The sequence below is a fragment of the Peromyscus eremicus genome, chromosome 16_21 (genome assembly GCF_949786415.1).
Source record: "Peromyscus eremicus chromosome 16_21, PerEre_H2_v1, whole genome shotgun sequence".
In the NCBI taxonomy this organism is placed as follows: Eukaryota; Metazoa; Chordata; class Mammalia; order Rodentia; family Cricetidae; genus Peromyscus; species Peromyscus eremicus.
Genome location: NC_081432.1, coordinates 25,580,246 through 25,606,426, shown reverse-complemented (window position 1 = coordinate 25,606,426; position 26,181 = coordinate 25,580,246). Strand labels below are relative to the sequence as shown.

The 26,181-nt window shown below is 54.1% G+C and overlaps 1 protein-coding gene across 1 annotated transcript; it reads left to right on the top strand.

Moving 5' to 3' along the window:
- The first annotated feature begins 2,044 nt into the window (after positions 1-2,044).
- On the top strand, positions 2,045-25,945 carry Spock2 (SPARC (osteonectin), cwcv and kazal like domains proteoglycan 2). Its single transcript, XM_059282132.1, has 10 exons — positions 2,045-2,490; positions 16,750-16,795; positions 17,029-17,143; positions 18,263-18,377; positions 20,064-20,178; positions 20,579-20,695; positions 21,180-21,398; positions 23,903-23,965; positions 25,351-25,488; positions 25,615-25,945. Exons 1-10 carry the CDS (start codon positions 2,302-2,304, stop codon positions 25,758-25,760), a joined length of 1,263 nt encoding a protein of 420 aa, XP_059138115.1. The 5' UTR covers positions 2,045-2,301; the 3' UTR covers positions 25,761-25,945.
- Positions 25,946-26,181: the final 236 nt, after the last annotated feature.

Genomic DNA, 26,181 nt, shown 5'->3' with positions numbered 1-26,181 from the left:
TATAAACAAGGTTATTAGTTATTTTGCTCAACTCTCAGATCTGCTATCTAAAAATTTGGGCTCTTCCTCCTAAATAGCTCTGCCTTAGGCTTGAGTTAAGTGTCTCGGGCTGTGGTGCTGCAGGAGGCAGGTCCTCTTGGATGAACTCCCCGTGTGTGGAAAATGTTCTGACCTTCATGGGTCTGAAGGCAGCTGTGACTTCCCGAAGGGCATCAGGATAGTTTCTATACTCTTGTTAAGCCGCTGTGGTAACTAGACCATTACAACCTGTTGTGCATCTAAGCTGTCTGCTAAGTGCTTTGGAGGCATGTAGATAACTTTACTAAAGACTAGGATGGAGGGGCATGTGGCTTGGTCGGTAGAGTGCTCAGCTAAGCATGAATACAAGCCCTGGGTTCGATCCCTAGTACCACATGAGCCAGGAGGCAGCTGGAAGGTGGAGACAGGAGTATCAGAAGTTGAAAGGTCACCCCCAGGCTACATATCAAGTTGGAAGCCGGCCTGGGCTACAGGAGACCATGTCTGAAATAAAAAGACCAGGATTAAGAAGATGGGTGAAAGGTGGCAAGATTTGGTAAATCTTCAGAACAGTGCATGATCTCTTTCCATCTGAGGGACGGACTGTTTTGTCTTTTAAAAGCCTGGGATAATTTCGCTCCAGTTTCACAGCCATTGTAGGATATGTGTCGCATTAACATTAATTCTGAGTAGAAAATGGGATCCTCAGTTCCCTCCAGTCCATAGGACAAGCTGCGCTCTCCACCGTGAAGTACCACTGTACCACCTGGGAGGGCTCCGCATCCATTGTGGGATGCAGACTTCAGTATCTGGAGCTTGCAGCAACACCACAGGAAATCCAAGAAACACAAAGGGGAACTATTGTTTTGTGTTTTCCCCAGCCCATGCCACCGAGGCATGCAACACTCAGGCCGGCCAGGCCCGGTGTGACCGTAAACCTCATAACCTGTGTTTTTTCCTACCGATTAAGATCATGTTCTTCCATTGTCTTCAATTTCTTATTTTAACCTTGCAGCAGCCAAGTCTTTTTATAAAAAAAAAAAAAAAAAAACAAACAAACACAACACACACTCTAGGGCTTGGGGCCTGAAAGTTCAATATGTCTTCCCCTGTCATACTCTCCAATTTATTTGTAATGTAAATCCCATTTCTTCTCTGATCATGGGTCTGTGCCCAGCTGCCAGCCTTCCCAGCTGGTAAGTCAACACATGTCTATAGGCAATGACTAGGGTCACAGTTTTAACAAAAGCCTAAACAACCTCCAACAAAACCAGCCTCCTCTCCCACCTTGTCGCCTTCCCCAGGGGCTTATCAAACTCAACATGAAATTGAACCATAAGCAAATGGGCCTGTCTGGATTTGCAAAATCAAGGCAGATGAGATGGCTAGACAGCCCTCCTTTCCGGTTGCCCTAGGAAAAGCTCACAAAACGGTGCCAGGTCCTAAACAGCTGCCTGGGGAGGAGGACATCTGCCCTTGTTTTACCAGCCATTCAGCGCTCAGGCCATGCGTTGAAAAGAGCGGTGGGTCTGGGGAACCATAGTTCAGAGGCAGCCAGTTGTTAGACCGCCTTTGTCTCAAGGAAGCCACCCATTACCCCGTTACCGGCCGTACCTCGCAGGGAGCCAGCTGTCAGAGCTGTGGCACAGGCCACTCGGGGGTGGGGGGTGAGGGGTGGGAGGCAAGGGGGGGAGAAGAAATTGTCTGTGGCCGGATTCCCTTTTAGACACCTGAGCCTAACTGGCTTGGTAACCCGAGAGTTTTCGTCCTCTTTCCGGCCCTATGAAAGACCCCGGGGGCCCTTCTTGGCTGTCCATCCTTGGATAGACAGCAGGGCCATCTCAGGGTTCTGCTTCCTTGCTTTGCAACTCCCTGGGAGCTGGGCTGGGTTGCGCAGCCCTGCGCTGCAGCTTGGCTGCTCTGATCCAGCGCTCTGCTTTGAAATCTACCCCCTCCTTTTTTTTTTTTTTTTTTTAAACCAGGTATGATGATGTCAAACGTGATGCTGATGCTACAGTTACAGACACAGCCCCCGCTGGCGCAGCCTCTCTGATTCTCTCTCTCTCTCTCTCCCGGCGTCCAGCGCTGGGCTTTTTCAGACAAGTGCATCTGCTAACCAGGTCACATTTCAGCCACGACCCACCCTCCGTCAGTCACTGGAGTCAGACCGCAGGAGGAGGGCTGAGGAGGACCGCAGCGCCTCGCCAGCGGCGCGGTGGAGGGAAGGACATCAAATCCTGCAGAAGTCGAGACCCCCCCACCTAGATCCAAGCCCAGACCACGATGACCGCTCCGGGCTACGGGCGGCTGGCGCTGCCGCTGCTGTTCCTCGCAGTGGTCGCCCTGGCTGAAGGTGACGCCAAGGGGCTCAAGGAGGGCGAGACCCCCGGCAATTTCATGGAGGACGAGCAATGGCTGGCGTCCATCTCGCAGTACAGCGGCAAGATTAAGCACTGGAACCGCTTCCGAGACGTGAGCGGAGGGGCGCGGAGGGCTGGGCCGGGCGCGGGTTCCGGGAGGGAAGCTGGGAGCAGAGACCCCGAGCGCGCTGGGAGCCGCTACCGCGTGTCGGAGCCAGAGCCTCTCCGGCCTGCGGGGCTAACTGCTCCAAGAGTAAACAACACCGAGAGTCCTAACCCCGCGCCCCTCCCGTGTTCCCGTGGCCATCGGCATTGGGACCTTCAGTCCCGCAGCCTCCCGGAGAGTCCCAGGCGAGGACATGCTCGGAGGGCGCACGCTCGCGACAGGGTCTGCCCGGTGGCTTGATGTGGAACGGGGGTGCGGGATGTGGGGACCCGGGCCCCGGGCTGCTGCTGGGCCCCGCCTGTCCCCTCCTTGCCATCGGTCCCTGGGCCAGGCCCCTGCCGGGTGGATGCTGCAGGCTGCACACACGGGCCTTGGCAGAGGCAGCAGGTCTGGGTGGGGCTGGCAGGGAAGGTAGCGGCCGCATGGGTGTCCTGCGTCCCCACCTTGGGCTTCGGAGGAAGGGGACCAAGGCGCAAGGACTGAGCGGTGGTCAAGGCTTTGAGTTTGGAAAAGGGTTCCCCCAACCCTCATAAGAGATGATGGAAGGCGTGTCCATAATGGGGGGAGGGCGGCACAGTGAAAATGCCCAAGGCCCCCCTCAGGGTGGCCGCCAGAGCCAGGCTAGGGTCCTTGTGCGCAACAACCCAGGCTTGGGTTTCCTGGACCACGCTTGGCGAGGGAGCCAGGCTAGAAACCCAGGGGACCCATCCTTAGTCCGGAGGGCGTGAGAAGCAGAAGCAAGAGCCCCAGGAGCTGGGTTAGGGGGGACCTGGCGGACGCCCGCCGCAACTGGACTTAACCTTGGGCCGAGCGTTGCGGGTGGGGGTGGGGGTGGGGAGGTGGCTGCGGACCGGCCGGCGCCGCCGCAGCTCTGTTTACCCGCACCTGTAGATCAGGGAGGGAATAGGAGGCGCGTTCCCTCCCGCAGGGCGGCCCCGGCCGCGCCTCGCAGATGGTGGCGTGGGCAGGGGTGAGGAAGGGAGGGCGTGGCTGCTCCCTGGGCACCTCAAGAGGCGATGGGGGTGGGGGGATGGGCTCGGAGACGTAGAGCGAGCGCCCCAGGATGTGGCGCTAGCTGACTCCCCGACCTCCAAAAGCCTCTTCTACTTTGGGCTCTTATTCCTCATTTCCCAGATTCTCTCATCCTACCCACCTAGTACAAGGCAAGTCACACCATGACTGTCCTCACTTCTTAAACTTCCATCATCCACAAGTTCTTTAGATGTTTTTCTTTTCCTATTCAACAGTTTCTGTTTCAGAATAAAGAGCCTGTTTTAATATTGTAAAGTGCACTGCTGATACAGCATGCTGCGGGTTGTTAGTGAGAAAACAGATGCCCAGTGACCCAGAAGGCTGAGGGAGCCCGTGAACACACTCTGTCAGAGCATGTAGAACTGGTATTTACAGTTTTTCTTCTGGGAACCGGCCTGGGGTATCTGTCTAGACATTATTTTTTTTTTTTTAAACACAGATAGGGCACTATGAGAAGAGGCAGAGATTCGGATGTTTTTTGTTTTCAAAGTCAAACTGACATGATTTCATTTGGAGAGGGGACTGAAGGAGCAACCAACCGCATCCAGGTCCCCAGGCTGTGTGGGGCATCCTCGGGGACCACATAGTGGGCCTTGATCTCCGTCTTTGACCCACCAGCCTAGAGAGCCTGAGGCCCAGCGAGGCCTTCCCCAGGCACCTGCAGGACCAGCTCAGATTAGCGCAGTCCCCTGTCAGTCTGCGGTCCAGCAATGAGGGGGCAGCAGCAAGCTGGTCCTTCCGGAAGGAGTCTATGTGTCACTGGTCCAGGCCTCCCTCTGACTCTGGCTGTTGGATCTGCCTGGGACTAGTGAAGGTCAGAGGGAAAAAGAACCGCTTAATCAGAACAGCGAGGGTTTAAAAATAAACAGGTTCCTTTCTCTTCTCTCCGTCCACCTGCTTCCAGCAGCCAACACAGTGGGTGCCGATAAATGCTTGACTGGCTTGACCCCCAGCTCAGGGCTGCCCACCTGTCTCCCTGTATGGTGCCACCACCACCCCCACCTCCATCAGAAGGAAGGCACTAACATTACAATCTCAGGACCAGCCCCTGCAGGATTCATAGAGCCTGGTTTGGTGGTGGAGAGGTGGTATTTGTGCTTTGAAAAACGCGGATTTTTCTCTAAAACCCCATTTTTGGGGGAGCCCTGGCTGCAGGAGGATGGGGTCAGAGAGAGAAGTAGGACAAAGAGGATGAGACGGGAGGGTGTGGCCTTGTGGGACTCTGTTGGCAGCCTCTATGAAAGACAAAAAGGAGGCTGCTAGCTCAGAGCCACTGCCTTGCATAACTGCAGCCGTGCCACGGTGTGAATGGCGCCCCCTGGAGTTGTGTGCTGCACAGGCTGGACTTAGGGACTCGGCCAGTGCTGAGCACACTTCCCATCCCGCCCTAAGAGCTGGGGGCCTCCGGTCAGGCACTGCAGCCAAGATCTTTACATCCGTCTCCATCGGGTCAGCTCTTCTGGAAACTGTGAGAACATCAGCTCTTCCTGAGAGAAAAAGGAATTTTGGGGGGAGTCCCTAAGGGACTGCCAGGTTGAGCTTGACCCTGGTTCCTAAGTCATCCCAGATGGCATAGGGCCACCGGTCTGGCTAGGTGAGAGAGGCGAACGAGAGGGTAGACTGCATCCATAACATGGATAAGGGGCTGTCTCGTTGAACAGTTGACAGATGAGTGGGGAAGATGGAGGAGATAATGTCAGAGGGGCCCGAGGAGGGAGAGGCTCTGGGGTGTTGCTTGGATATGGAATCGGCTGGGTGAGGAGGGCCTTCCGATTACTGTTCTCTGGATGAGCACTAGGATTATCAGAGAGACAGACTTTATCAGCGGAGTAATCCTCCCCTCCAGTGGGCACAGGGCTCGCTCATCCTGGGCCTGTAGGTCTTTTCTAATGCCTGCTACTCTTCTCTGAGGGAGGACTGGATTCATGATGGAGTAGGTCGCTAGTGGGCTAAGCCTGGCTTCATGGCTCCAAGGTTCTCTGCCCAGAGCAGTCTTATGCTTTTTTATGAGTCCTGCTCTTCAGTGCTCCCATATCCAAATTCACTCCTTGCAGAGCTCAGTCAGACTTGTCAATGGGTCTTGGAACACAGCATGCAGGGCCTCATGGATACGGGCACTTGAGAAGAGAAGGTCATTACGCTGAGTCTCCCTGGCTGGCTCCGAAGAGCTTGGCTGGGAAGGACTGACTGTTCCCTTTCCTCTTGGCTCTTCTCTGGTTTTGCACTCCACTTCCATTAAAATTTAATTATATTTGTGAGTGTTGAACATAGTGCTTGGCACCCAGAGGCACGCTCTTCATCCACGTTGAGTTGGCGATGGCAGTGTGAGCCTTCCCAATATGCGTTGTCTCTTGTGCCTCTCCACAGCCCGGGAGACCATGGTCCCTTGGTCGTCTATCCTTGTATGGTCAAAGAAACGGAGACACGGAGTGGCTTATTTGGGGGGATCCACAGCTAGGAAACGGCAGGGCTGAGAGTTTGCTGCCTTTTTCCTTTGAGACAGGCTCAGTATCCCAGGTCGGGGATTACAAGCATGTACCACTGTGCCCGGTTTCTTCAGTGCTGGGAATTGAACTCAGGGCTTTGTGCACACCAGGCAAGCACTGTACCAACTGAGCTGCGCCCCCAGTTCCAGAAGTTGGATTTGAATCTGTCGTGTAAATTCAGCTTTGTTTTCAGGCTATCTGACATTCCTCGTCTTTACTGAATGGGGGAGAAAGGGTCAACTGTAATGAATCAAGTGTCCCCTGATTTGTGTCCTTATCAGCTTCCAAGGCTGTCCCAGGAAGGAGCAGCATCTCCTTAGAAGGATGACAAAGACCCAGTGTCATCAACAGCCTGTTACTAGCGTATTCTCCAACCTGGCCTGGAGGGACAGGGAGTATAGAGTTCTAGGACAGCTTGCCCTGGGTTCAGGTTCTTCCCACAGGATGCCAAGCACATCATACCAGCCCTCTGAGCCTCAGCTTCAGATTGGGAGGCTGGCATGAGTGTGCACTCAGGAAGGAGGGCATCCCCTGCAGGCCACCCCTGCCACACAGAAAGCATCAGATGGAATATTGTCTTTGGACCTGGCCCACAACCTGCCTCATTCTTCATGTCAGGGCTGGTACAGTGGCTTGATTAGTTCCCTCATCTGCTGTGGATCTGGGTCTACGCACCCGGGGCTTTGTGGTGATCCCAGAGGCTGCAGAGCAGGGGGTCAGGGTTTTCATCCACTGGCTGTGTGCTAGTCTCATATCTTTGTGGACACCAATAGGCCAGAAGCTGCAGAAGGGTCCCCAGATGACTGTCCCCTCCTGCTCCCAACCTCTAGGCCAGTGTGAGTGTAGGGACAATCTGTGCCTGTGTTGTGAGGAGGTGTGGGTTTGTGAGAACACAAAAGTGGGTCAGAAGGGATTCTATAATTTGGGTTGGGAGCAGACCAGGTCCTTCACTGGCTTCCTCCTCCACCCTGATTTCTGACTCTTCTCCTACTAGAGGATTGGCCTCTCCAGAACAGGGCGGCATGGTGATGGATTTGAGGGGCCAGCAGGACGCCAGGCCTGGGGAGAGGGGGACAGAAGAGGCTTGCTGCTCGAGTAGGCTGCCTGATGCTCCTCTTGACTCCCGACCGTTCTCAGGGAGACAGACAGCCCATGCCACCTCATTCTCCATGAGGTCAGAGTTATCTGGAGAATGGGAGAGCTCTGTCCTGCCTCACATCCCAAGGGCCCAGGCAGAGTGCTCTGTTTCTCTTCCTTCTGGGAAGACAGATTAGCTGTGTGATCCCGAGGAACCTATTTTACCTTTCTGAACCTTGACCTTCTCGTTAGTTTAACACAGAGACTAATGGAAATGATCCACTGAACTCTGAGTATTCTGTGATCCCTGGGAAGTGGTCCAGGAGCATACCTGTCCTCTGCCCGTAACTGGATGGAGAGTCTCTGGGTTCAAGGAAAGGCTTGTCTTTTCCTCCTGAGGAAGGTTCCATGACTGAGCAATAGGCTCTCTGTTACCTCAGCCATACCAGCCCTCTCCGGTGTTTCTCTCTATGCAGTCCTGGCTGTCCAGGAGCTCACTGTGTAGACCAAGGCTGGCCTTGAACTCACAGAGATCCTCCTGCCTCTGCCTCCCAAGTGCTGGGGTGAAAGGTGCTCAGCTCCTCCACTATTGCTTATCTGCTGTAAGCGCCATAGATGGGCACACATCAGCAACAAGGCTTATAGTCAAGAAGGCAGGAGGTCCAAGGTCAAGGTGCCTGGCAAGGGCTTCCTTTCTCTGGTACTGGTGGCCTTCTGGCCATGTCCTCATGAGTTTGAGCACCAGTCTTTTAAAAAAAAAATTGTTTATGCTATCTTATGGATGTTTTGCCTGCATGTATGTCTGTGCACCACGTGTGTGTGTGTGTGTGTGTGTGTGTGTGTGTGTGTGTGTGTGTGTGTGCCTGGAACTGGAGTTCCAGACAGCCATGAGCCCTCATGTGGGTGCTGGGAATTGAACCTGGGTCCTCTGGAAGAGCAGCCAGTGCTCTGCCCCTCGATCCTTTTGTTCTTTTCTTATGTGGACTCTGATCCTATTGTTAAGTGTTCTGACCTAATGACCTCACCCAAACCTAGTCACTTCCTAAGGTTGTCACCTGACCTAATACCACCCTACAGTGGGGTTTAGGGTTCCGTATATGAGTTTGGAGTGGGGTGGACCCCAGGCGCATAGCCTGTAACATAGTCTCTTCCAGTCTCTCCCAGGGGCCACGTGGGTCCATATTAGGACCGTGGATAGGGAACACCCAGGTGTAGGCCTAGGCCTGGATACAGAGTTTAGTTAGTTTGTTTTTTTTTTTTGAGTCAGGGTATTGTATATTCTAGGTTAGATTCAAACTCACTATGTAGCCAAAGCTGACCTTGAACTGATTGATCCTCCTGCCTCAACCTCCTGAGCGAGGGGAATCACAGGTGGGTGCAATTAGGAGGCAGAGTTTAAATGTCATGGTGTCCAGCTTTGCTGAGCAGACATGGGCTCAGCTGTGGTGCTGGGGCGGGCTAGTCTCTGACAGCCCCCTGCCAAGACTATCATCAGCACCCTCTTGCAGGACCAGCCCCTTCCTCCCTGTTCACCGGCTGCAGGCTCATTCGGCACTTGCGGGTGCTGCTGCCTCGGGGCAGCGCTATCGCTTGGCTCTCAAGGGCCCTCCTGCTGAAGCAGTTAATGTGTTTGTCACTTTTCTCCCTGGGGGCAGGATCTGGGGATAGATTGCCTCGGGGGGGGGGGGCACCCTCTCCTGTTCAGAGTGTTGTAGGTGCTCCACAGAAACGTCCACAGGGTGGAAAGCGTGATGGCCAGGAAGGGTCCCACCCCTCCCCACCATCCTCTAATCCCTACTGCTACTTTCCAGCTACGGGGTCATAGGTTCAGGCCACGAAGGTGTGGCGGGAAAAGGGCTCTGGGCTGGGCTGTTTATTTGGGCATCTTTACCTTCCTCAGAGGGATGAGGACATAAGGAAAGATGGTCCCCATTCCCTTTATCCTCCAGGTCCCTGGTCCTGTATGCCTATGCTTGGCTGAAGGCAGCTGCCCACCTTTCCTGCCCCCCGGGCCCATGGCACTGGCCTGCAGACATGGTGGTGAATTATCCAGTTTTTTTTTTTCCTATTCTGTTCTCATTTTTTCATTTGAAAGATCTGGAAGAACAGTACCCCAGGGCCTTACCAGCTCTCAGTCCCCACATCTTATCTATGAAGAAAGGGACCCCAAAGGCCAGGTGCCCAAGACTCTCTCTGCTCTTGTGGTCTAATGTTCTTCCACACTCCAGGCTCATGTCTCCTCAGCTTGTAGCTGACGTCTTCCTCAGTGATCCTGGCACTGCAACCTTGATCCAGCCCTGGGTCCAGCCCGGAGACCAAGGCCCCTGGACAGTTCAGAATAGAGCCCAGCCCCGTAGCCTCTCTCCTCTTCTCTACCCTTTCACACACAGCGGGGGCCACTGCTGGGTTATAGGATCCAAGGACTGGGTAGTAGTAGCAGTGGTAGTGTAGATCCTGCTAGAGTCATGGGAGGTCATGCTCCGGCCTTGTCTGGCATGGGCTGGGGCGTTGGTCCAGACATACCTGAGCCCAGGCCAGGCTCCAGGCATGCAGGGAGCAATGAGAAGCACATTTTTACCTTTGGAGGAAATTCCTGAGAGGGGAGAAGAGGTTGGGGGGGGGAGGGGGGTGTCTCCCAGATGCCTGTCTCTGTCTGTTTGCCCAGGCCTCACAGTGGGCACAACCCTGTGAGAGAGAGAGAGAGAGGAGCAGGTGTTTGATGATGCCCCGCCCCAGGCAACCCTCCCTTCACTGAGGCAGAGGCTGTACCAGGCAGTCCGACCTCTCCCCTCCTCAACTCTTTCTGTGGCTGTGTCTTGGGAATGACAAGAGAAGGTACCCTAGGAGCCCCCCCCCCAACTCTGGGCCTTTCCCAGGGGAGAGGGACATTCCTGCACCAGTTACGTGGGTTCTGGAATGAAGTGAAACGCTGGTCAGAGATCAGGCCTCTTGGTGCTTAGGCGAGACCTGGCCCACTTACATTTTTAGAGATTCTTGGTCTATTAAGAAAATGAAAATAAAAATGCCATAACAGAATTACAGAAGCCGAGGTTCATGAGGGTCTCTTGACGGGCTGCTTCTGTCCTGTGAATGTGCTGTGACAGTCTCCTCGTGGAGAGGTGCTGGCGGCCCCTGGTGACCACCTCTGTCCCCATGCTGTCAAGTGCACGCAGAGAGCCTGGCTGCTATGGTCCCGGCCCATGTCTCCCAGGCCAAGCATGGCATTTGTCCCCCGCATCCCTCCATCTTGGTTCCAAGCATTACAGAGGATGGTGAGGTCTCATCCCTGTTTCACAAATAAGGAAGGAGAGTCTGTCCTGGGTGGGTGACTCGGGCCTGGCATCCAGTGGTAAAGCCAAGCAGGAAGCTAGCACCCTGACTCCACGCTGGGCGTCCGGGTAAGGGGTCATTTTCCTGCAGAGAGAGGGTGGGTGTCAGGGTCTTGGAGGGCAGGTTCTCTGCTGGGTCCCCTCCGTTTACGCGCCCCCAGCAAATGGAAGTGATTGGGTTAATAACTCAAGCTGTGAAGTGAGCTGGTGATTCGGGGGGGGGGGGGCTAATTAAGATGACAGGAAGTAAACAGCGTCCAAAATACCCAGCATGTGCCCCCTAAGCCCACTAGGCCTGCGCACTTCGTCATTCCCCCAGCTTGGCGCAGTGGGCCTGTCTCCATGGCAACTGAGCTGAGCTGCAGAGATCAAAAGCAGGAGATGGGTTAGCTCCAAACCTGCAAAACCAGGGGCGGGTGAAGAGATTTCTGGAAAGGACCTGGAGAAAGGAGCGCCGCCCCTCCTCCGGAAAAAATCTGCCCCCTCTAATGCCAGTCCCTCCCTGTCCCGACTTCGGGACTCCTTGAAGCATGTTGACCTGTAGGAGAAACCACAGCCTGGGATTGGACTTCCTGGTTCTACCCGACCTAAGTCTTTCTTTATCAGTTAACATTTACGGTGTGCTGTTTAGGGGCATGGGTTTTGGAACCAGTATTCTGTCATGCAGTTGCGGTGAGATCCTTCATAAGTCACTTAGCCTCACTGAGCCTCGGTTTCGTCACTTGAGAAACGGAGATAGCAACAGCAAGTTTCTCTTAGGGTTTCGGGTGAAGAGTAAACAAGGCAGTGAGTAGAAAGTACTTAGCATAATGCTTCCCCCAGTGGTACTTGAGGGAAAGATGTTGGCTATTGTTACTAGCGCTATACTGTGTCACTGGGTGCCGGGCAGGGAAGGTTGAACTTTATATGGTGTCTTCCCTTAAGGAACTGGCTGTGTCAATAAGGCAGGGAAGCATTGCTGGGGGTCACCAAAGCAACACTCGACTCTCCGAGGTAGGATAACCAGGCAAGGGTGGGGTTTGGGAAGAGGATGCTGGGGCAGGGTTGATAGACAGCTAGCTGGTCTGGGCTCAGCCGTGAACACACGTGCCAAGTGGAGAAGGCAGCTAGCTGTGCAGAGCTATGGCCTGCTGAGAGACCCCTGGGTGGACGATGGACTAGGTGGTCAGACACAGATGAAAAGATGAACCTTCTGGAGGTGTCAGGGACCCAGGGAAAGGCTTCAAAGTGTGACATTTACAGTGATTCCCCCCTTTCCTATAAAAGCAATATATGTTTGTTACAGAAAAATTTGAAGATGGGGTGGGGGGAGAGGGAGAACAAAAAGATGCTAAATGCTTTCTGCATCCCTAACCCGCAGAGGAAACATCTTGTAATACTCCGATAGGAATATTTTTTCTCTTATCCTGTCTGTCTGTCTGTCTGTCCATCCACCCTTCTAAATAAATGAATGCATGATCAAAAAAAAGGGGGGGCGTTGCGCTGGCCACTGGCCTGGGGAAGGCGGATGCAGAGCCAACAGGGTTTCTGCAGAGATTTAAGTTCAGCTGTCTTGAAGGACCGGTGTGGACTGGCAAGGGTGGCAGGGGAGGCAGAGGAGGTGGGGAAGGGAGTGAGGCGGCTTGGAGAGGGCAGTGTGGCATTCCACCTGTAGTATGTGAAGCTCCCTCAGACAGAATGGCTGCTCTTTCCTTCCCCGGGCTCTGGTGGAGGTGAAGATATCAGCGGGCAGAAGCAGAATACCAGAAGATACACATCTGGAGGGAGTATGGACTTGAGCCCTAGCCTGGGCGGGCTGTCCAGACCTTGACCAGAACCAACTCATGTGACTCCAGCAGTCCCTAATGGTACTTGGGTGTCGGGAGATCTACACGGTTCTCCCTCCTGTGACCCTGGGCTTGGGATGAGCAGGGGGAGAGAGAGATCCAAGCCTTTGTGGATGAGTGGTCTTTGAAGGACATACTCCTGGCTCGCAGCCTTTCCCCCTGCGTCTCTCTTCCAGGCAGGGAACGGTGGCGATGCCAGGTCTGGCTCTGATCATCTTCTGCCCGGTTGTTCTGTTTCCCTACAACCCTAAAAGTGATTTTCTCAATTTTTAATGGTGTTGCTGCAAAGTACTTGGAAAGGACTTATTTCTTATTTATTCGTTTAAAGAGACAGGGTCCCCTATGCCTCAGGGTAGTCTTCGACTTATCACGTAGCTGAAGATGACCTTGAGCTTCTGATCCTCCTGCCTCTACCCCTTTTGGAATGCTGGGATTGTAAGTGAGCTACCTACCACACACAGTTTCTATGCTCCCAGGGATAGAACTTGGGGCGTCCAGCACGCTGGGTGAGCCCTCTACCAACTGAACTATAGCTCTAGCCTGGGAGTTTACTTTAAAATCGCCATTCTTTTTTAAAATATATGTATTTTATATATAAGTAGTCTATCTGCGTGTATGCTTGCAGGCATCAGACCCCATTATAGATGGTTGTGAGCTGCCATGTGGGTGCTGGGAATTGAACTCATGACCTCTGGAAGAGCAGCCAGTGCTCTTAGCTGATGAGCCTAAAATCACCATTCTTTATAAACGTGGTGCATTCATACATTCCAGAAGTTTTTCTCACCTGTCCAATGTGATCCTACTGAGTGTACTAGCCAGGGAAGAGAGGCATGTCTCTCCATCAGTCCAGAACTCTGGGTACCCATCCATCTCCCCTCTGTTCTGGCTCCTGCTCCAGAGCACTGGAGAAAGGCTCAGAAAAACCTGTCAGGTGAGGATGGATTGTAGCAGAGCCATAGGGCATCCTCTTTCCCAAGAAGACCCAGGTGCCCTTGTCTGGTCATTTCTCACAGCCTCTAACGAGCCCACTTGGGTACCATAAATAGACACATCGCAGGAAGGCTGTAATTCCCAGCTAGCTACAGTCACCTTCATCAGCTCGTCGATGGTACTGGCCGCCCGCATCTGACCTCAGTGTTTTCCCAGGTTTACCCCAGAACGACCATTCCCATGTTGCCTGAAAGATGCCTTTGACCCCTTCCCTGTGACCCCAATGGGGAATGATTCTTTTCCCATGCCCACTGGACTCTGCTCCCCAGAAGGGACCCCTCTTTCCTCAGCTTTCAAGGGCTCCTCACCTTTCATCTCTGTCCCCATTCTCTGTACCTACATCTGAGTTTCTTGTGGACATAACAGCTTCAATGTGAGGCATGTTCCTCTGAGAGAGGCCAGGAGTGTTCCCGAGGTACTAACAAGGGAAAGCTGGGACCCTGGGTAACTGCAGGGCCTCCTATTCTCATCAGCCTGGCTACTTGCTTCTGCCTTCCCAGGGGTGAGGGGCTGAGATGCAAGGGATTCCAGGCCCTCCCCAACTGTGTATGGCAGTGGGGTTACAGGGCTTAGCTGGATTCTGGAATGTCACTCCTATCCAGAAGGGCCTCCTCTGTCCCTCTCTGTCCTCGGTCAGCATGGAGGCTACCCCCTCCTTGGGGTGGGGCGTGGCGTGGGTGGATTCTTAAAAGCCCTCCCCACCATCACTTGAGTTTCTAATCAGACATTCTTAAGCTTTAAAAAGCCACTTTGTACCGAGTCCCAAGGGTTCTATCCACAGTCTAGCTGTAGTGGGTTTCAGCTGAAGTATGTGAGTGGCTTCCAAAGCCCTCAGTGGGCGCCCCCGACTGGGAGGATCATAGCAGATCATCGATCACCTCAGGTCCTGCCCGTTGTGGCATTGGAGCAGGCAGGTGTTGAGAGCACAGATCTTGACAGTCAAGGACAGCCAACTCACACCTGCTTCCCAAATCCCAGCCAATCATAGTGTCCTCTGTGCTTGACACAGGATCTCAACATGTAGCCTAGGCTGCCCTTGAACTGGATCTCCTCCTGCCTCAGCTCCTGACTGCTGGAATTATAGACATGCGACACCATGCCTTCCCTCTCCCACTTTACAACCAGAGCCCCACCCTTCTTCCCAAGAAAGAATGGGAACAGCAGAAGACAGCCACACCTCCCGCTCAAAGAGGCTGGTGCCTACTTCTGCCTCAGGCCTGGTAATCCGGGCTAGCCTCAGCTACTTGGCTATTCTCAGGCCATTTCCCGTCTTCGATAAGGCGGGATTCCAGCAGAGGACCTCTGCCCCCAAGATACTGTTGGAAAAGGGCTAGAACTGAACTGTCATCCTTTGGCCCCAGCAAAAGGCCAGGTGGGGGTTGGAGGGTGGCACTCATCCTGTGGCCTCCAGAGCAAGCCCTGAGCCCAAGAGCTGGGAGACACTTGGCTGATTGGGCATGTTGTGGAGTCCAGGGTGAGGAGAGCCCCCTAGGGGTAGGGGAGAGGCCAGATGGGAGAGCCACAGAGAACAAGAGAGGCAGGCAGAGGCATCCTAAGAGCCAGACCCTCCCTCCCAGGAAGCCTGTTCCTCTCGGCCCCTCCCTCTTCTCCCACCCATCTCTTAATACCTTCCCTATCTATGGAAGAGGCAGGAAGGCTGTGCTGAGTGTGAAAACTGGAGGCTGTTCACAGAAGTGGGGTCTGCTACTTCATTTCTGGATACTAACCATCTGGCACTGGTGGCTGGCCTTAAGAGACCCCATGGTTATGTGCTGCACATCTGTATGCTTAAGTCCATACTCATACAAGTAAGGAGGATGGATGTGCATACATGGCTGCACAACACACACACACACACACACACACACACACACACACACACACTCAATATGTGCCCCTAGGCATACATGTACACGCCTAAGTAGGCCTGAATGAATGGTCCATTTATTTTGACTATTGCCTGCTTGGCTCTGCCCTGGGAACCTTCATCCCTGCTGTCCCGTTGCCTGCCAGTTTCCAGAGGAGGCTTCAAAGCCCTCATCTCTTCATTGTGTACCCACTGGGGTACCCGCTGATACCAGAGCCCCATGCCTTCTTCTCCTGGGCATAACAGCTAAACCCCAGGCCCATGCCACCCCTACCCCTGCACATCTCTGACAGAGGTATGGCAAAGGTAAGGATAGGTTGCAGGTAGCTATATGTGGTTTCTCACCGTGTCCCATGCAGAGAAGGGTGGTGGCTGGCTCTCAGTACTAATATCCCCCAGGGCCCAGAAGCTGCTCCTGCCTGCCTGGCAGAGTTTCTTCCAGACACCCCGGAAGCTGTTCAATGCTTCTCAACAAGTGTCTCCACCCCGAAGGGCAAAGGGAAGAAGCTAACGGAGGTAGATGGGAAGCTTTCTCTCTGGCCAGGTTGGGGTCCTCGGGCCATGGTCTGGAACAGAGCGGGTCTCAGAGACCCTGCGATGTAGTGGGAAGAGAGGGCTATGCCGGCCATCAGAGATCTGGTTCAGGGAAGGTGTGATCCGAATCGGCTAATTGCCCATCTCTGAATGTCCTTGTTTCCTCCGCCCGTGAAGGGCTGGCTCATGTGACCTAGAAGGATCTTTCGGTTTTCCTGGTCCACGATCATCAGGGAAGCTGTCACCACTGGTGCTGATGTCCCCATCCCAGTGTGCACCATCTGGGCTCTGTTGTAAGGAAGGAACTCGGAGCAAAACCCAGCTTTCCTACAGCTTGGAAGAGAGGGCTCCTCCTCACACCTCCCTCACGGGGTGGGCAGGTGATAGCAGAGTACCTGCCAAAGAAGGGGCTGCAGGCAGAAACCGGGTGCTGTTTCCCAGATACCCAGGGCAGAGGCTCGAGAAACACCATTCCCAGGCAGTGCGGCCCCCTCAGACATCTGCCTTGGTGGCGGGGCCAGGCTTGGGCTGGGTTTATGATCCCCTTTCAAAACCACGGGCCTTAAACCTTACAGCTTACCCAGAGCGCAGATTTTCTGTGATGAAGATGGGGGAACACTGACCTCCACACGGTGTTGCTGGGGGACTGGGCCCAGAAACACAACCAGAGGCGGCCAGGGATGCCTTGGGACTCATGGTCTGAGGGTGGGCCTCACACTGAAGTCCCTCCTTCTTTCTCTTTCTTTCTCCGGCTCCATTTCCTGTGGATTCCACGGCATCCTGTCTCCAGGAAGTCGAAGTGAGTACAACCCAGGCCTCGCTCACCCCGGCTGTCTTCTCTTCCCCTGCCAGCACCAGTGTGGGGTGGAGAGAAGTGTGGGAGAGACTGGGAAGGAGTATCGAGTGTGGGGAGGCTATGGGCAGTGCCAGGGTGGGCACCTGAAGTTGCCATGGAAACCATAGTGGTCCAGGCCTCAGGTCCCATCCTGGTCCCTGCCATCGAGCCTTAGCCCTGAGATGTGATGGGACCCTTCCTTTCCCTCCATCCCTCTCTCCCTTCCTAGGATGACTACATCAAGAGCTGGGAAGACAATCAGCAAGGAGATGAAGGTAGCGTGTCCCTCCCAGGTGTCTGTGGGAGGAGTCTGACACCCATGGGCACGGAAGAGCCATGACTCTGCTCTAGGTCTCTCTGAACAGACAGGCACCTTGGGCCCGGGACTCGAAGTCCTGAACTCTGGTTACTGAGGGCTGCTGGGGAGAGGGACCTCTGGGGTCTGCAGTTGGACTGGGGATCCTGGGTTCTCCTAGGTGGTCAGTGTCCCATCCCTGTGTCCCCACAGCCCTGGACACCACCAAGGACCCCTGCCAGAAGGTAAAGTGCAGTCGCCACAAGGTGTGCATCGCCCAAGGCTACCAGCGGGCCATGTGCATCAGCCGCAAGAAGCTGGAGCACAGGTGAGTGACAGGAGCCAGCAGCCCCAGATGATCCCCTCCTTACGTAATAGGCATCTACTGTTGGAAAACACATCACTCATCGTTGAGTGGCTCAGAACAAGATCACGTGATCAGATTGTTTCCAAGGGTCAGGACACCTAGGATTGGTTCTATTGGTTTGGTTGGTCCTGGCTCAGGGTCTGTGATGGTCACCAGCCAGCAGGGGGCAGTGTGGGCAGGAAGACATGGTCTCCAGAAGAAGATGAAAGAACCCGGGAGGAAACGGATTCCCACCTGGAGAGATGTTTTGGTGTCAGAGGATAGAGGAGACCATACTTGTGAAAGTGCAGACCTCAGAGTTCCACGGGCATGCAGCCAAAGCTGGGGCTGGATGCCCCCTTCCCACTTGTTTCTGGCTGTTGATTGGAGGTGTGAGTTCCTAGTCACGGGAAGGCTCCCTAGGAAGGTCTGGGTGCCCTCAGCCTTATGGCAACTGGCTGTCCATAAATGAGTCAAAACAGAGAGAGAGGAAGGGAGGAAAGAAGAGAGGGAGGGAGGGAGGGAGGAAGAGAGAGAGAGAGAGAGAGAGAGAGAGAGAGAGAGAGATCATACCAAACACAGGACCTAGGGAGGCACAGCTCTTCTCTGACCTGGGTGTCCTGGGTGTCTAAGACAAACAGGTTAGACCAGACCATCTGAACTCCCCTGTTCTGACATGTGGGGATTTCACAAAATATTGAAGACTGTAGTTTCTGGGGCCTATGGAGGAGGCAGCATTAAGGGACGTTTGGGGGTTTTATGCCAATGCTCCCATTTTGCAAATGTTAATGAAAAAACACAACAATAACTCCCTGGGGGGTTAGACAAAATAACTGGGTGTGCAAGGTGTAGCCCAGGACCTCTGCTTTGGTGGATCCCTCTTGCAGTCAGACCTCTCTTTGCTCCCTGGAAAAGTCCATGTCCTGCCCAGTTGGTCCATTCTTAGGAGCTGGGTCTGATGGAGGGATGGGCAGGATGGGTGAGCAGTCTACTTACTGTAGGTGGCTGGAGTGGACTCTTGTCAGAAAGGGTCTCAGGGACCTCCTGCCGGCTCTCTTATCTTTCCCTCCATCCCCACATCTTCCCCATCCATTCTCACAGGATCAAACAGCCGGCTCTGAAATTCCATGGAAACAAAGACTCCGCCTGCAAGCCCTGTCACATGACCCAGCTCGCTTCAGTCTGTGGCTCTGATGGGCACACCTACAGTTCGGTGGTGAGGAGCCTTGGTCACGTGTGAGGCGGAGGTGGGGTGTACTCCATGCCGCGCGCGCGCGGGGAGAGGGACCACCGACTGACCTCCTGAAGAGGTCCTCGGAGGGATATGGGGCTCGGTCACTGTGTTCAATGCAGCCCTTCAGCCCTGGCCAGGGTGATCTGACCTTGGGCAGGTGAGGGGCAGGGAAGAGAGGTGAAGGGATGTCAGGGCAGGGAATGCACACGGACTAAGCCAGGGAAATGCTCACACAAGTGCTCAGAGCCCTGGATGGAAGGAGGGAGCTCCTATGGTCAGTCAGTTTTGCTGGGGAGAAGGACTTCCACGCCGAGGTCTTGACGTTCACCAGCCAGCAGGGGGCGGTGTGGGCAGGGCACAGTCTCCATCAGAAGGCGCAGGGAAGAACCTTGGGAGGGAACCGACTCCTACCTTGTGGAATTTTGAGAAGATAAATATTTGTGAAAGCACTTTTATAAACGTAAGAGTTCCAGAGAAGCGTAGGTGCTGGTTAATAATGTTTTTAGAGAAGCTAGGGTTGCTTAGCTAGCGTGGAGTCGAGGAGACCCCCCCCTTTCTTCTTCTTCTTCTTCTTCTTCTTCTTCTTCTTCTTCTTCCTCTTCCTCTTCTTCTTCTTCTTCTTCTTCTTCTTCTTCTTCCTCCTCCTCCTCCTCCTCCTCCTCCTCCTCCTCTTCCTCCTCCTCTTCTTCTTCTTCTTCTTCTTCTTCTTCTTCTTCTTCTTCTTCCTCTTCCTCTTCTTCTTCTTCTTCTTCTTCTTCTTCTTCTTCTTCTTCTTCTTCTCTTCTTCTTCCTCTTCCTCTTCCTCTTCTTCTTCCCTTCCTCTTCCTCTTCTTCTTCTTCTTCTTCTTCTTCTTCTTCTTCTTCTTCTCCTATTTTCCTGTGTGTGTGTGTGTGTGTGTGTGTGTGTGTGCGCGTGTGCATGCGCACACATGCTCAGGTTGATGCTGGGACTCATTCTCCATTGCTCTTCATTTTTAGTCTTTGGGTTAAGGTTTCTCAGTTAAACCGAAAGTCCAGTGACATTGCCAGTCTTGTTAGCCACACTGTCCTGGGGGGATTCCCTGTTTCTCCCTTCTGAGGCTGGAGTTACGGTCGGCCCCCATGCCTACCTGGTAATTTATGTGATTTCTCGGGATCTAAACTCAGGTCCCCGTGCTTGTACAACAAGCCCTTTAACCACTGACCATCTCGCCAGCCCTGGGGAGAGACTTTGGGTTGGCTTAGGTATAGATGTGAGGGTTCCTTGCTGAGGGGCTGTGGTCACAGGGTGATGTGGGGAAGAGAGAGAGGAGAGAGAAAGGACATTAGGTACGAGACTGCATGTGGGAACCATGGAGCTTACAAAGAAGATCGAAGGAGACAGGAGAGAGGAGTTGGGAGGAGAAGAGAGAGGAGGCAGATGAGGAGGAGGAATAAAGCTGTATCCCACGTGAGAGGACAAGGTGTCTTGTGGGCAGGAACCAGTAAAGGTCCAGGAGACCTGGTTTCCACCTCCAGCTCACGGCACTGGGCACAGCCCCCTGAGCCTCCCTTGGCCTTGATGTTTGGTCCCTAGCAAGCACAAAACCCCACGGTCCTTCCTTCCAGAGTGATAGAAACCCTCAGGGCCCCTGGCTGCAGGACCCATAGTTTGAGCCCCCGTCACCTAGCCTGAGCTCTCTCGTGCAGTGTAAGCTGGAACAGCAGGCGTGTCTGAGCAGCAAGCAGCTGGCAGTGAGATGTGAGGGCCCCTGTCCCTGTCCCACGGAGCAGGCTACTACGTCCACGACCGACGGCAAGTCAGGTAATCCGGGTGGCTAGCCATCGCTAGGCCCGGGGTGTTGGGCCTAGTTGGGCAACTGGGGAAGTTTGCAGAATGGGAAGGAACAATTGGCCATACCAGCCCAGCCAGGGAAAGGTGGGGTCTGTGGGGTCCTGGTAATACAGAGCAGGACACTGGGGCTTCGTCCCTTTTCTCTTCCCAGGATGCTAGGGAAGTGGGAGAGAAGAAGGGAGCCCCTCCACAAGGAGCTTGGCTAGACTTTAGATGGGAGGGAAGGGAAGAGCAAGGGGTAGGGGTAGGGGATGGGAGGAGAGGAAGTCCCTTCCCCCTTCTCCTGCTCCGCTGAACACTGCCCAGCCCCCAGGCCTGCTGCTGCTTCACCCCATGCCTCCCCGGACCTCTGCTCCGTTCTGTACTGCAGAGACCTGCACAGGACAGGACCTGGCCGACCTGGGGGACAGACTCCGGGACTGGTTCCAGCTCCTCCGTGAGAACTCCAAGCAGAATGGCTCGGCCAGCAGTGCAGCCAACCCTGCAGGTGGCGTGGGGACCGGAAGCTCTGCCTGGGGTTGGGGTGGGGTCAAGGAGACAGGAAGGGACCCAGCAGACAGGTGTGCCCCTTCTTGTCAGATCCTGGGCCTATGAGGTGAACTCCCAAAGAGCGTCACCTGGAAGAAGGGAGGCTGGCTTCCGCCATGATATGATGTGGGCACCGGAGCTTAGTCTCTTCGGGGGTTAGCCAAGGAAAGGGAAGATTTTTCTGGGCCTGCTGAGCATGATTGTAGCCCTGGGTTTGATCCCTAGTACTGAAGAAACATAATCTGAAGGGCTTAGAAAATGGGCCTAAGTGGTTCCGGTACAGTTCTGTGTAGGGGTAGAAGCAAAGGCCTTTGGCTGTTCTTGAACCCCAAAGCTAGGTTTCAGGTTAACCTGAGTCTGAACAGAGGTCTGGGGCTGAGAAAGGGGTAGCGAGATGCCTGGACAGACAGCAGAGCGTACCTGAACTCCGGTCTCCTCCCCAGGGCTGGACAAGAACCTGGGGGCCAGTTGCAAGGACTCCATCGGCTGGATGTTCTCCAAGCTGGACACCAGTGGAGACCTCTTCTTGGACCAGACGGAACTGGCGGCCATCAACCTGGACAAGTACGAGGTCTGCATCCGCCCTTTCTTCAACTCCTGCGATACCTACAAAGATGGCCGCGTCTCTACCGCCGAGTGGTGTTTCTGCTTCTGGAGGGAGAGTGAGTAACGGCCCTGTGGTTCCCTGGCACTGACTTCCTATCTGGGGACCTCAGCCCCAGCTCCAGCCTCTTTTTGGTAGTCATAATAGTTGGTTGCCTCTTGGTCACATGCTTAGGCCCAGAGCCTTCCCAGCCCCACTCCTTGCTGTATTAGAACCCAGGGCAGCTTACACTTAGCTCTCTCCCTGGGCAGGGTCCCAGGTGGACTGGATTTTGTGGGTCCTGAAGCGTGTGCACTTTAAATAAATAAAGGTATGAAGAAAGATAATAAATGTGGGAGCTAAGGGCTGGTTCAGTGGGTAAAGCATTAGTCCTGATGACCTGAGCTCCAGCCCCAGAACTTACGTAAAGGTGGAAGGAGAGAACTCTCTTCACATGCACGGTGGCAGTATGCCCATGCCTGCCCTCTCAACTACACGAACATACGCGCACATATACACATACATCATGCACACATGATAAACACACAGTTATGAATGTGAAGCTTTGGGGGCCTGTTGGAGAATCTGAGGGGGGATGGTACAAGTGAGGATCTCAGAGCTGAAGACGCAGGAGCTTTTCAGTGATTCCCCTTCTGATGGGCATGTCTTCTTGGCCCCAAACAAATGATTATGTAAGTTATCGTTTGTGTGAAGACACACATGAAGGCATTCTTTTTTTTTTGAGATAAGATTTCATATACCCCAGGCTGTTCTGGAACTCACTATGTATCTGAAACCAACCTTTCCTGTAGTCCCCAATGCTGGGACTTCAGGCATACACCGCCACACTCAGCTTTGGCTTTTATTTGTGTTTCTTTCCTCTCTTTGAGACAGGGTTATCCTATAGACCAAGCTGGCTTTAGAAATCACTCTATATCCCAGGGCTGGCCTTGAACTTGTGATGCCCTTGTTTGCCTTAGCCTCCTGTAGTGCTGGGACCACAGGGTGTATCCTCACACCTGCTGCATGGCATTTGTTAGCTGTGTATGCTCAGAGCCAGAGCTGGATGTGTGCTTAGAAATCACCTCGGCCACGAGGCAAATGATGGGGGATCTGTGGTATCAAAGGGGCAAGTGAGCTGCCTGGCCAGCAGCTGGAGTGGGCCCGGTGCCTGCCTCCCTGACCCCTGTATGGTCAAATCCCTGACCGCTGTATGAGAAGCATCTGCCACCAAAGGCCGAGGCTTGGCTCGGGCTCCACCATATGCTCCTTTGGGGTCCCAAACAGGTGACCACATCTTTGTGAGTTCACTTTCTGTGTCTGAACTAGGAGATGACAGTATCTAACTCAGAGGCTGTGGTGAGCACACACTGAGGAAATGTGGGTACACAGCACGTGGGAGTCACGCATCCCTCTGTGATGTGAGGCCTCATGGGCAGTCTGTCTGTCTTCGGTGTGCTGACCAGCCTCCCTGCTGCCTGTGCTGCTCCAGCATGCGTATTCCTAGGCTCCTGATGCTCATCCCATCCCTTCTGCACATGCAGAAGGCTTGGACTGTTTGGTTTTACTATCAGGCAGACTTCTGGTTTGGAAGGCCAGGGTCTCCCCAAGGGCTCAGACAGTAGAGATGAGCCACCAACCAGCTCATTTCAGGCCTGGGAGTTAAGTTTTGTTTTGTGTTTGTCTTAGTTAGGGTTTCTGTCGCTGGGCAGAGACACTATGACCTCGGTAAACTCTTATAAAGGAAAACATTTAATTGGGGCTGGCTTACAGTTTCAGAGGTTTAGTCCATTATCATCATGTTGAGAAGCATGACGTCTTGCAGGTAGAGAAGGGGCTGAGAGTTCTACATCTGCAGGTGGCAGGAGGGGACTGTGTGCCACACTGGGCATAGCTTGAGCATATACGACCTCAAAGCCCACCCCCACAGTGACCCACTTTCTCCAACAAGGCCACACCTACTCCAACAAAGCTATACCTCCTAATGGTGTCACTCCCTATGGGCCAAATATTCAAACACATGAGTCTATGGGGGCCATTCCTATTCAAACCACCACAATAATTTTGGTTTAGTTTTTTTTTTTTTTTTTTTGAGACAAGGTCTCACTATCTGGCCTTGGCTATCCTGGAACCATCTATGTAGACCAGGCTGGCTTTGAACTCACAGAGATCCACCTGCTTCTGTCTCCAGAGTGTTGTGAGTAAAGGGATTAAAGGCGTGCACCACCACACCCAGCTCCCTTTTAAAGGTTTTTTTTTTTTTTTTTTTTTTTTTTTAAAACTCATCCTATGAATGAGAACAACCCTAGAGAGAGAACTCTGGGATTCTTAGGATCCTTAGCCTGTCTGAAGCTGTAGTGGCCTCCCTTAATTCGACCTGGGGCGTTTTCACCAAGCAGAGCCCTGGGCTTGGGGATCTTAGTGGGATCAGTGCATACCTGCACCACCCTGGTGTGGTCTGATAAAACCTGAGAGCCCAGGTGTTTTATTTTGCAGAGCCCCAACAAGAGTTTCTAAGTTTAGGAGGGGGCTCAGTGTGCTTTCAGCACCATGGGTCAACCCTAAGACTGCTTCTCTCTACAGAGCCCCCCTGCCTGGCAGAGCTGGAGCGCATACAGATCCAAGAGGCAGCCAAGAAGAAGCCAGGTGAGGAGGGGTGCAGAGGAGGAGGCCGGGGTGCTGCCCTGAGCTCCCTCGAGGCCCGGAGATACCAGCCGCCCTGCTTTATAGCATCTGATGGACCTACAGGAGGGCCTGGCCCAGGACCACGCAGGAAAACGCCCTTCTTGGTTTCACGGGCTTGATAGGCAAGCGTCTCCTCAGCTGCCCTTCCAGAAGTGTGTTTAAGCACTTCACGGCTGTCCAGACCACTGCTGGAGAATCTACTTGCATTGCACCAGATTCGCGTCTAAGACTGGAGCGGGGGCCCCTCTATGGGAGATGCTCACTCATGTTGTAATGGAAAGCCCTGGAGAGATGAGAGAACCAGCCCAGCCTAGGTGGGAACTGATGAGCAGGCAGACAAGGTTCTTGGCCCTGTAAGGCCTTCAGACAGACTAGCCCTGGGATCGCTCATCACACAGATCAAAACGCCAAGAGAATTCCCGACTCAGGCTGCTGTGTAGGGACTGAGGGACAGCGCAGGTGGTCACGAGCCTCCTCAGAGAGGTCAGCAGAGGTCTTTCTGAGGGACTGGTCTTGGAAGGTGTAGGTGTGTGTGTGTGTGTGTGTGGCGGCAGGGCAGGGCGGGGGGTGGGGGTAGGGCCTGGTGCCAAGGGAGGATAATAAGCCAGACACATACACTGTTGGAATCAGGAAAAATGTTGAGGTCTCCAAACAAAACAAAACAAAAGCCAGCAGGAAAGGACCCATGCAGCCCCAGAGTGTTGAGGGTACAGTGATCCTGAGAGGCAGGCACACGGTGCAGGCCTTGTAGCTCCTTGAGAGTCACTTGACTGGGTTTATGAGACGGATGCGCTAAATGAAGACCCAGCCCTAAAGTACCCACAAGGCTGTGCTGACTGGGCCCACCGGCCTCCAGCCCTGGAGAGGAAGCGACTCTGTCATCCATTCCCTGAAGCAGGTCCCTGTGCCTCAGGCTCCCCATTCTAGGGTACCCAATGTCACCCTGGTTGTCTCTGTGGCTCTTATCCCCCAACTAAACCTCTCAGAAGACGCCTAGTGGATAGTTTGGGGACCTGAGAGGAACAAGTGGGCCTTGAGGAAGGAAGAGAATCCCTACACTCCTGGCTGGAATAAGTCCAGAGTGGGATCAAACTTTCTAATGTGATCAGGACAGAATGTCCCACAAGATGAGGGCCATGGATCCCAAGAAACATCAGCAGTCAATGGCGCCCTCGAAGTAGCCCGAGCATGTGATTTAGGGACATTGGGGAAAGGAGGCCTGGGTCTGGTTTCTTGGGGAAGGCGGGATGTCAGTACCAGGCTGGCCAGGTTCTGAGGCTCTCTGGGCCCCTCCTCACACACAGGACTCCAGAGCCCACCCTCAGGGCTCCTGTTCTGACCCTCAGGTGTCTTCATCCCGAGCTGTGATGAGGACGGCTATTACCGGAAGATGCAGTGTGACCAGAGCAGTGGTGACTGCTGGTGCGTGGACCAGCTGGGCCTGGAGCTGACCGGCACACGCATGCACGGGAACCCCGACTGCGGTAAGAGCTGCTGGCGCCGGAAGCCTCCTGAGGACCTGCTCCTGGGTTCATGTGTGCCGGGCAGGACCCCTGGCTGAGAGCGGATGCGGCAGGTTCCTTATCGGCCCTCCCCTTGTTCCCCGACAGATGACATCGTGGGCTTCTCAGGGGACTTTGGAAGCGGCGTCGGCTGGGAGGATGAGGAGGAAAAGGAGACAGAAGAGGCAGGAGAGGAGGCCGAGGAGGAGGAGGGTGAGGCTGGTGAGGCAGACGATGGAGGCTACATCTGGTAGATGGCCCTCAAGGGCCTCGGCAGGCCAGGGTGCCGACGGCCGGAGAGACAGGCCAGAAGAGACCTGGACGATGGCAGGCGAACTTAGCGAATGGATCCGGAAGTCAGTGTGAAGGACCCTGGCTCCAGCGGGGGGACTGAAGTAGAGAGTGTGGCATGTGTGACTGGGGTGTGTCTGTGTGTGTGTGTGTGTGTGTGTGTGTGTGTGTGTGTGTGTGTGTGGGCGCGCACGTGTATGCCACGCATGCATGTATCACGTGCTGACAGATGTGTCCTTGATCCATGCTGCTGCTCCTGACAGTGAGTCACCCAAAGGCCCCCTTCTTCCTTGTAGTTATTTTCTTTTCCTTTGTGGTGGGTTTTGCAAAGCGCACGTTCTCACACACACACACACACACACACACACACACACACACACACAC

Bases quoted from the DNA above. Each gene is read 5' to 3' on its own strand.
- Spock2 (XM_059282132.1), top strand. From the start codon at position 2,302: ATGACCGCTCCGGGCTACGGGCGGCTGGCGCTGCCGCTGCTGTTCCTC. The intron at 20,179-20,578 runs GTAATCCGGGTG...TCTGTACTGCAG, and splicing joins CACGACCGACGGCAAGTCAG to AGACCTGCACAGGACAGGAC. The intron at 25,489-25,614 runs GTAAGAGCTGCT...GTTCCCCGACAG, and splicing joins GCACGGGAACCCCGACTGCG to ATGACATCGTGGGCTTCTCA.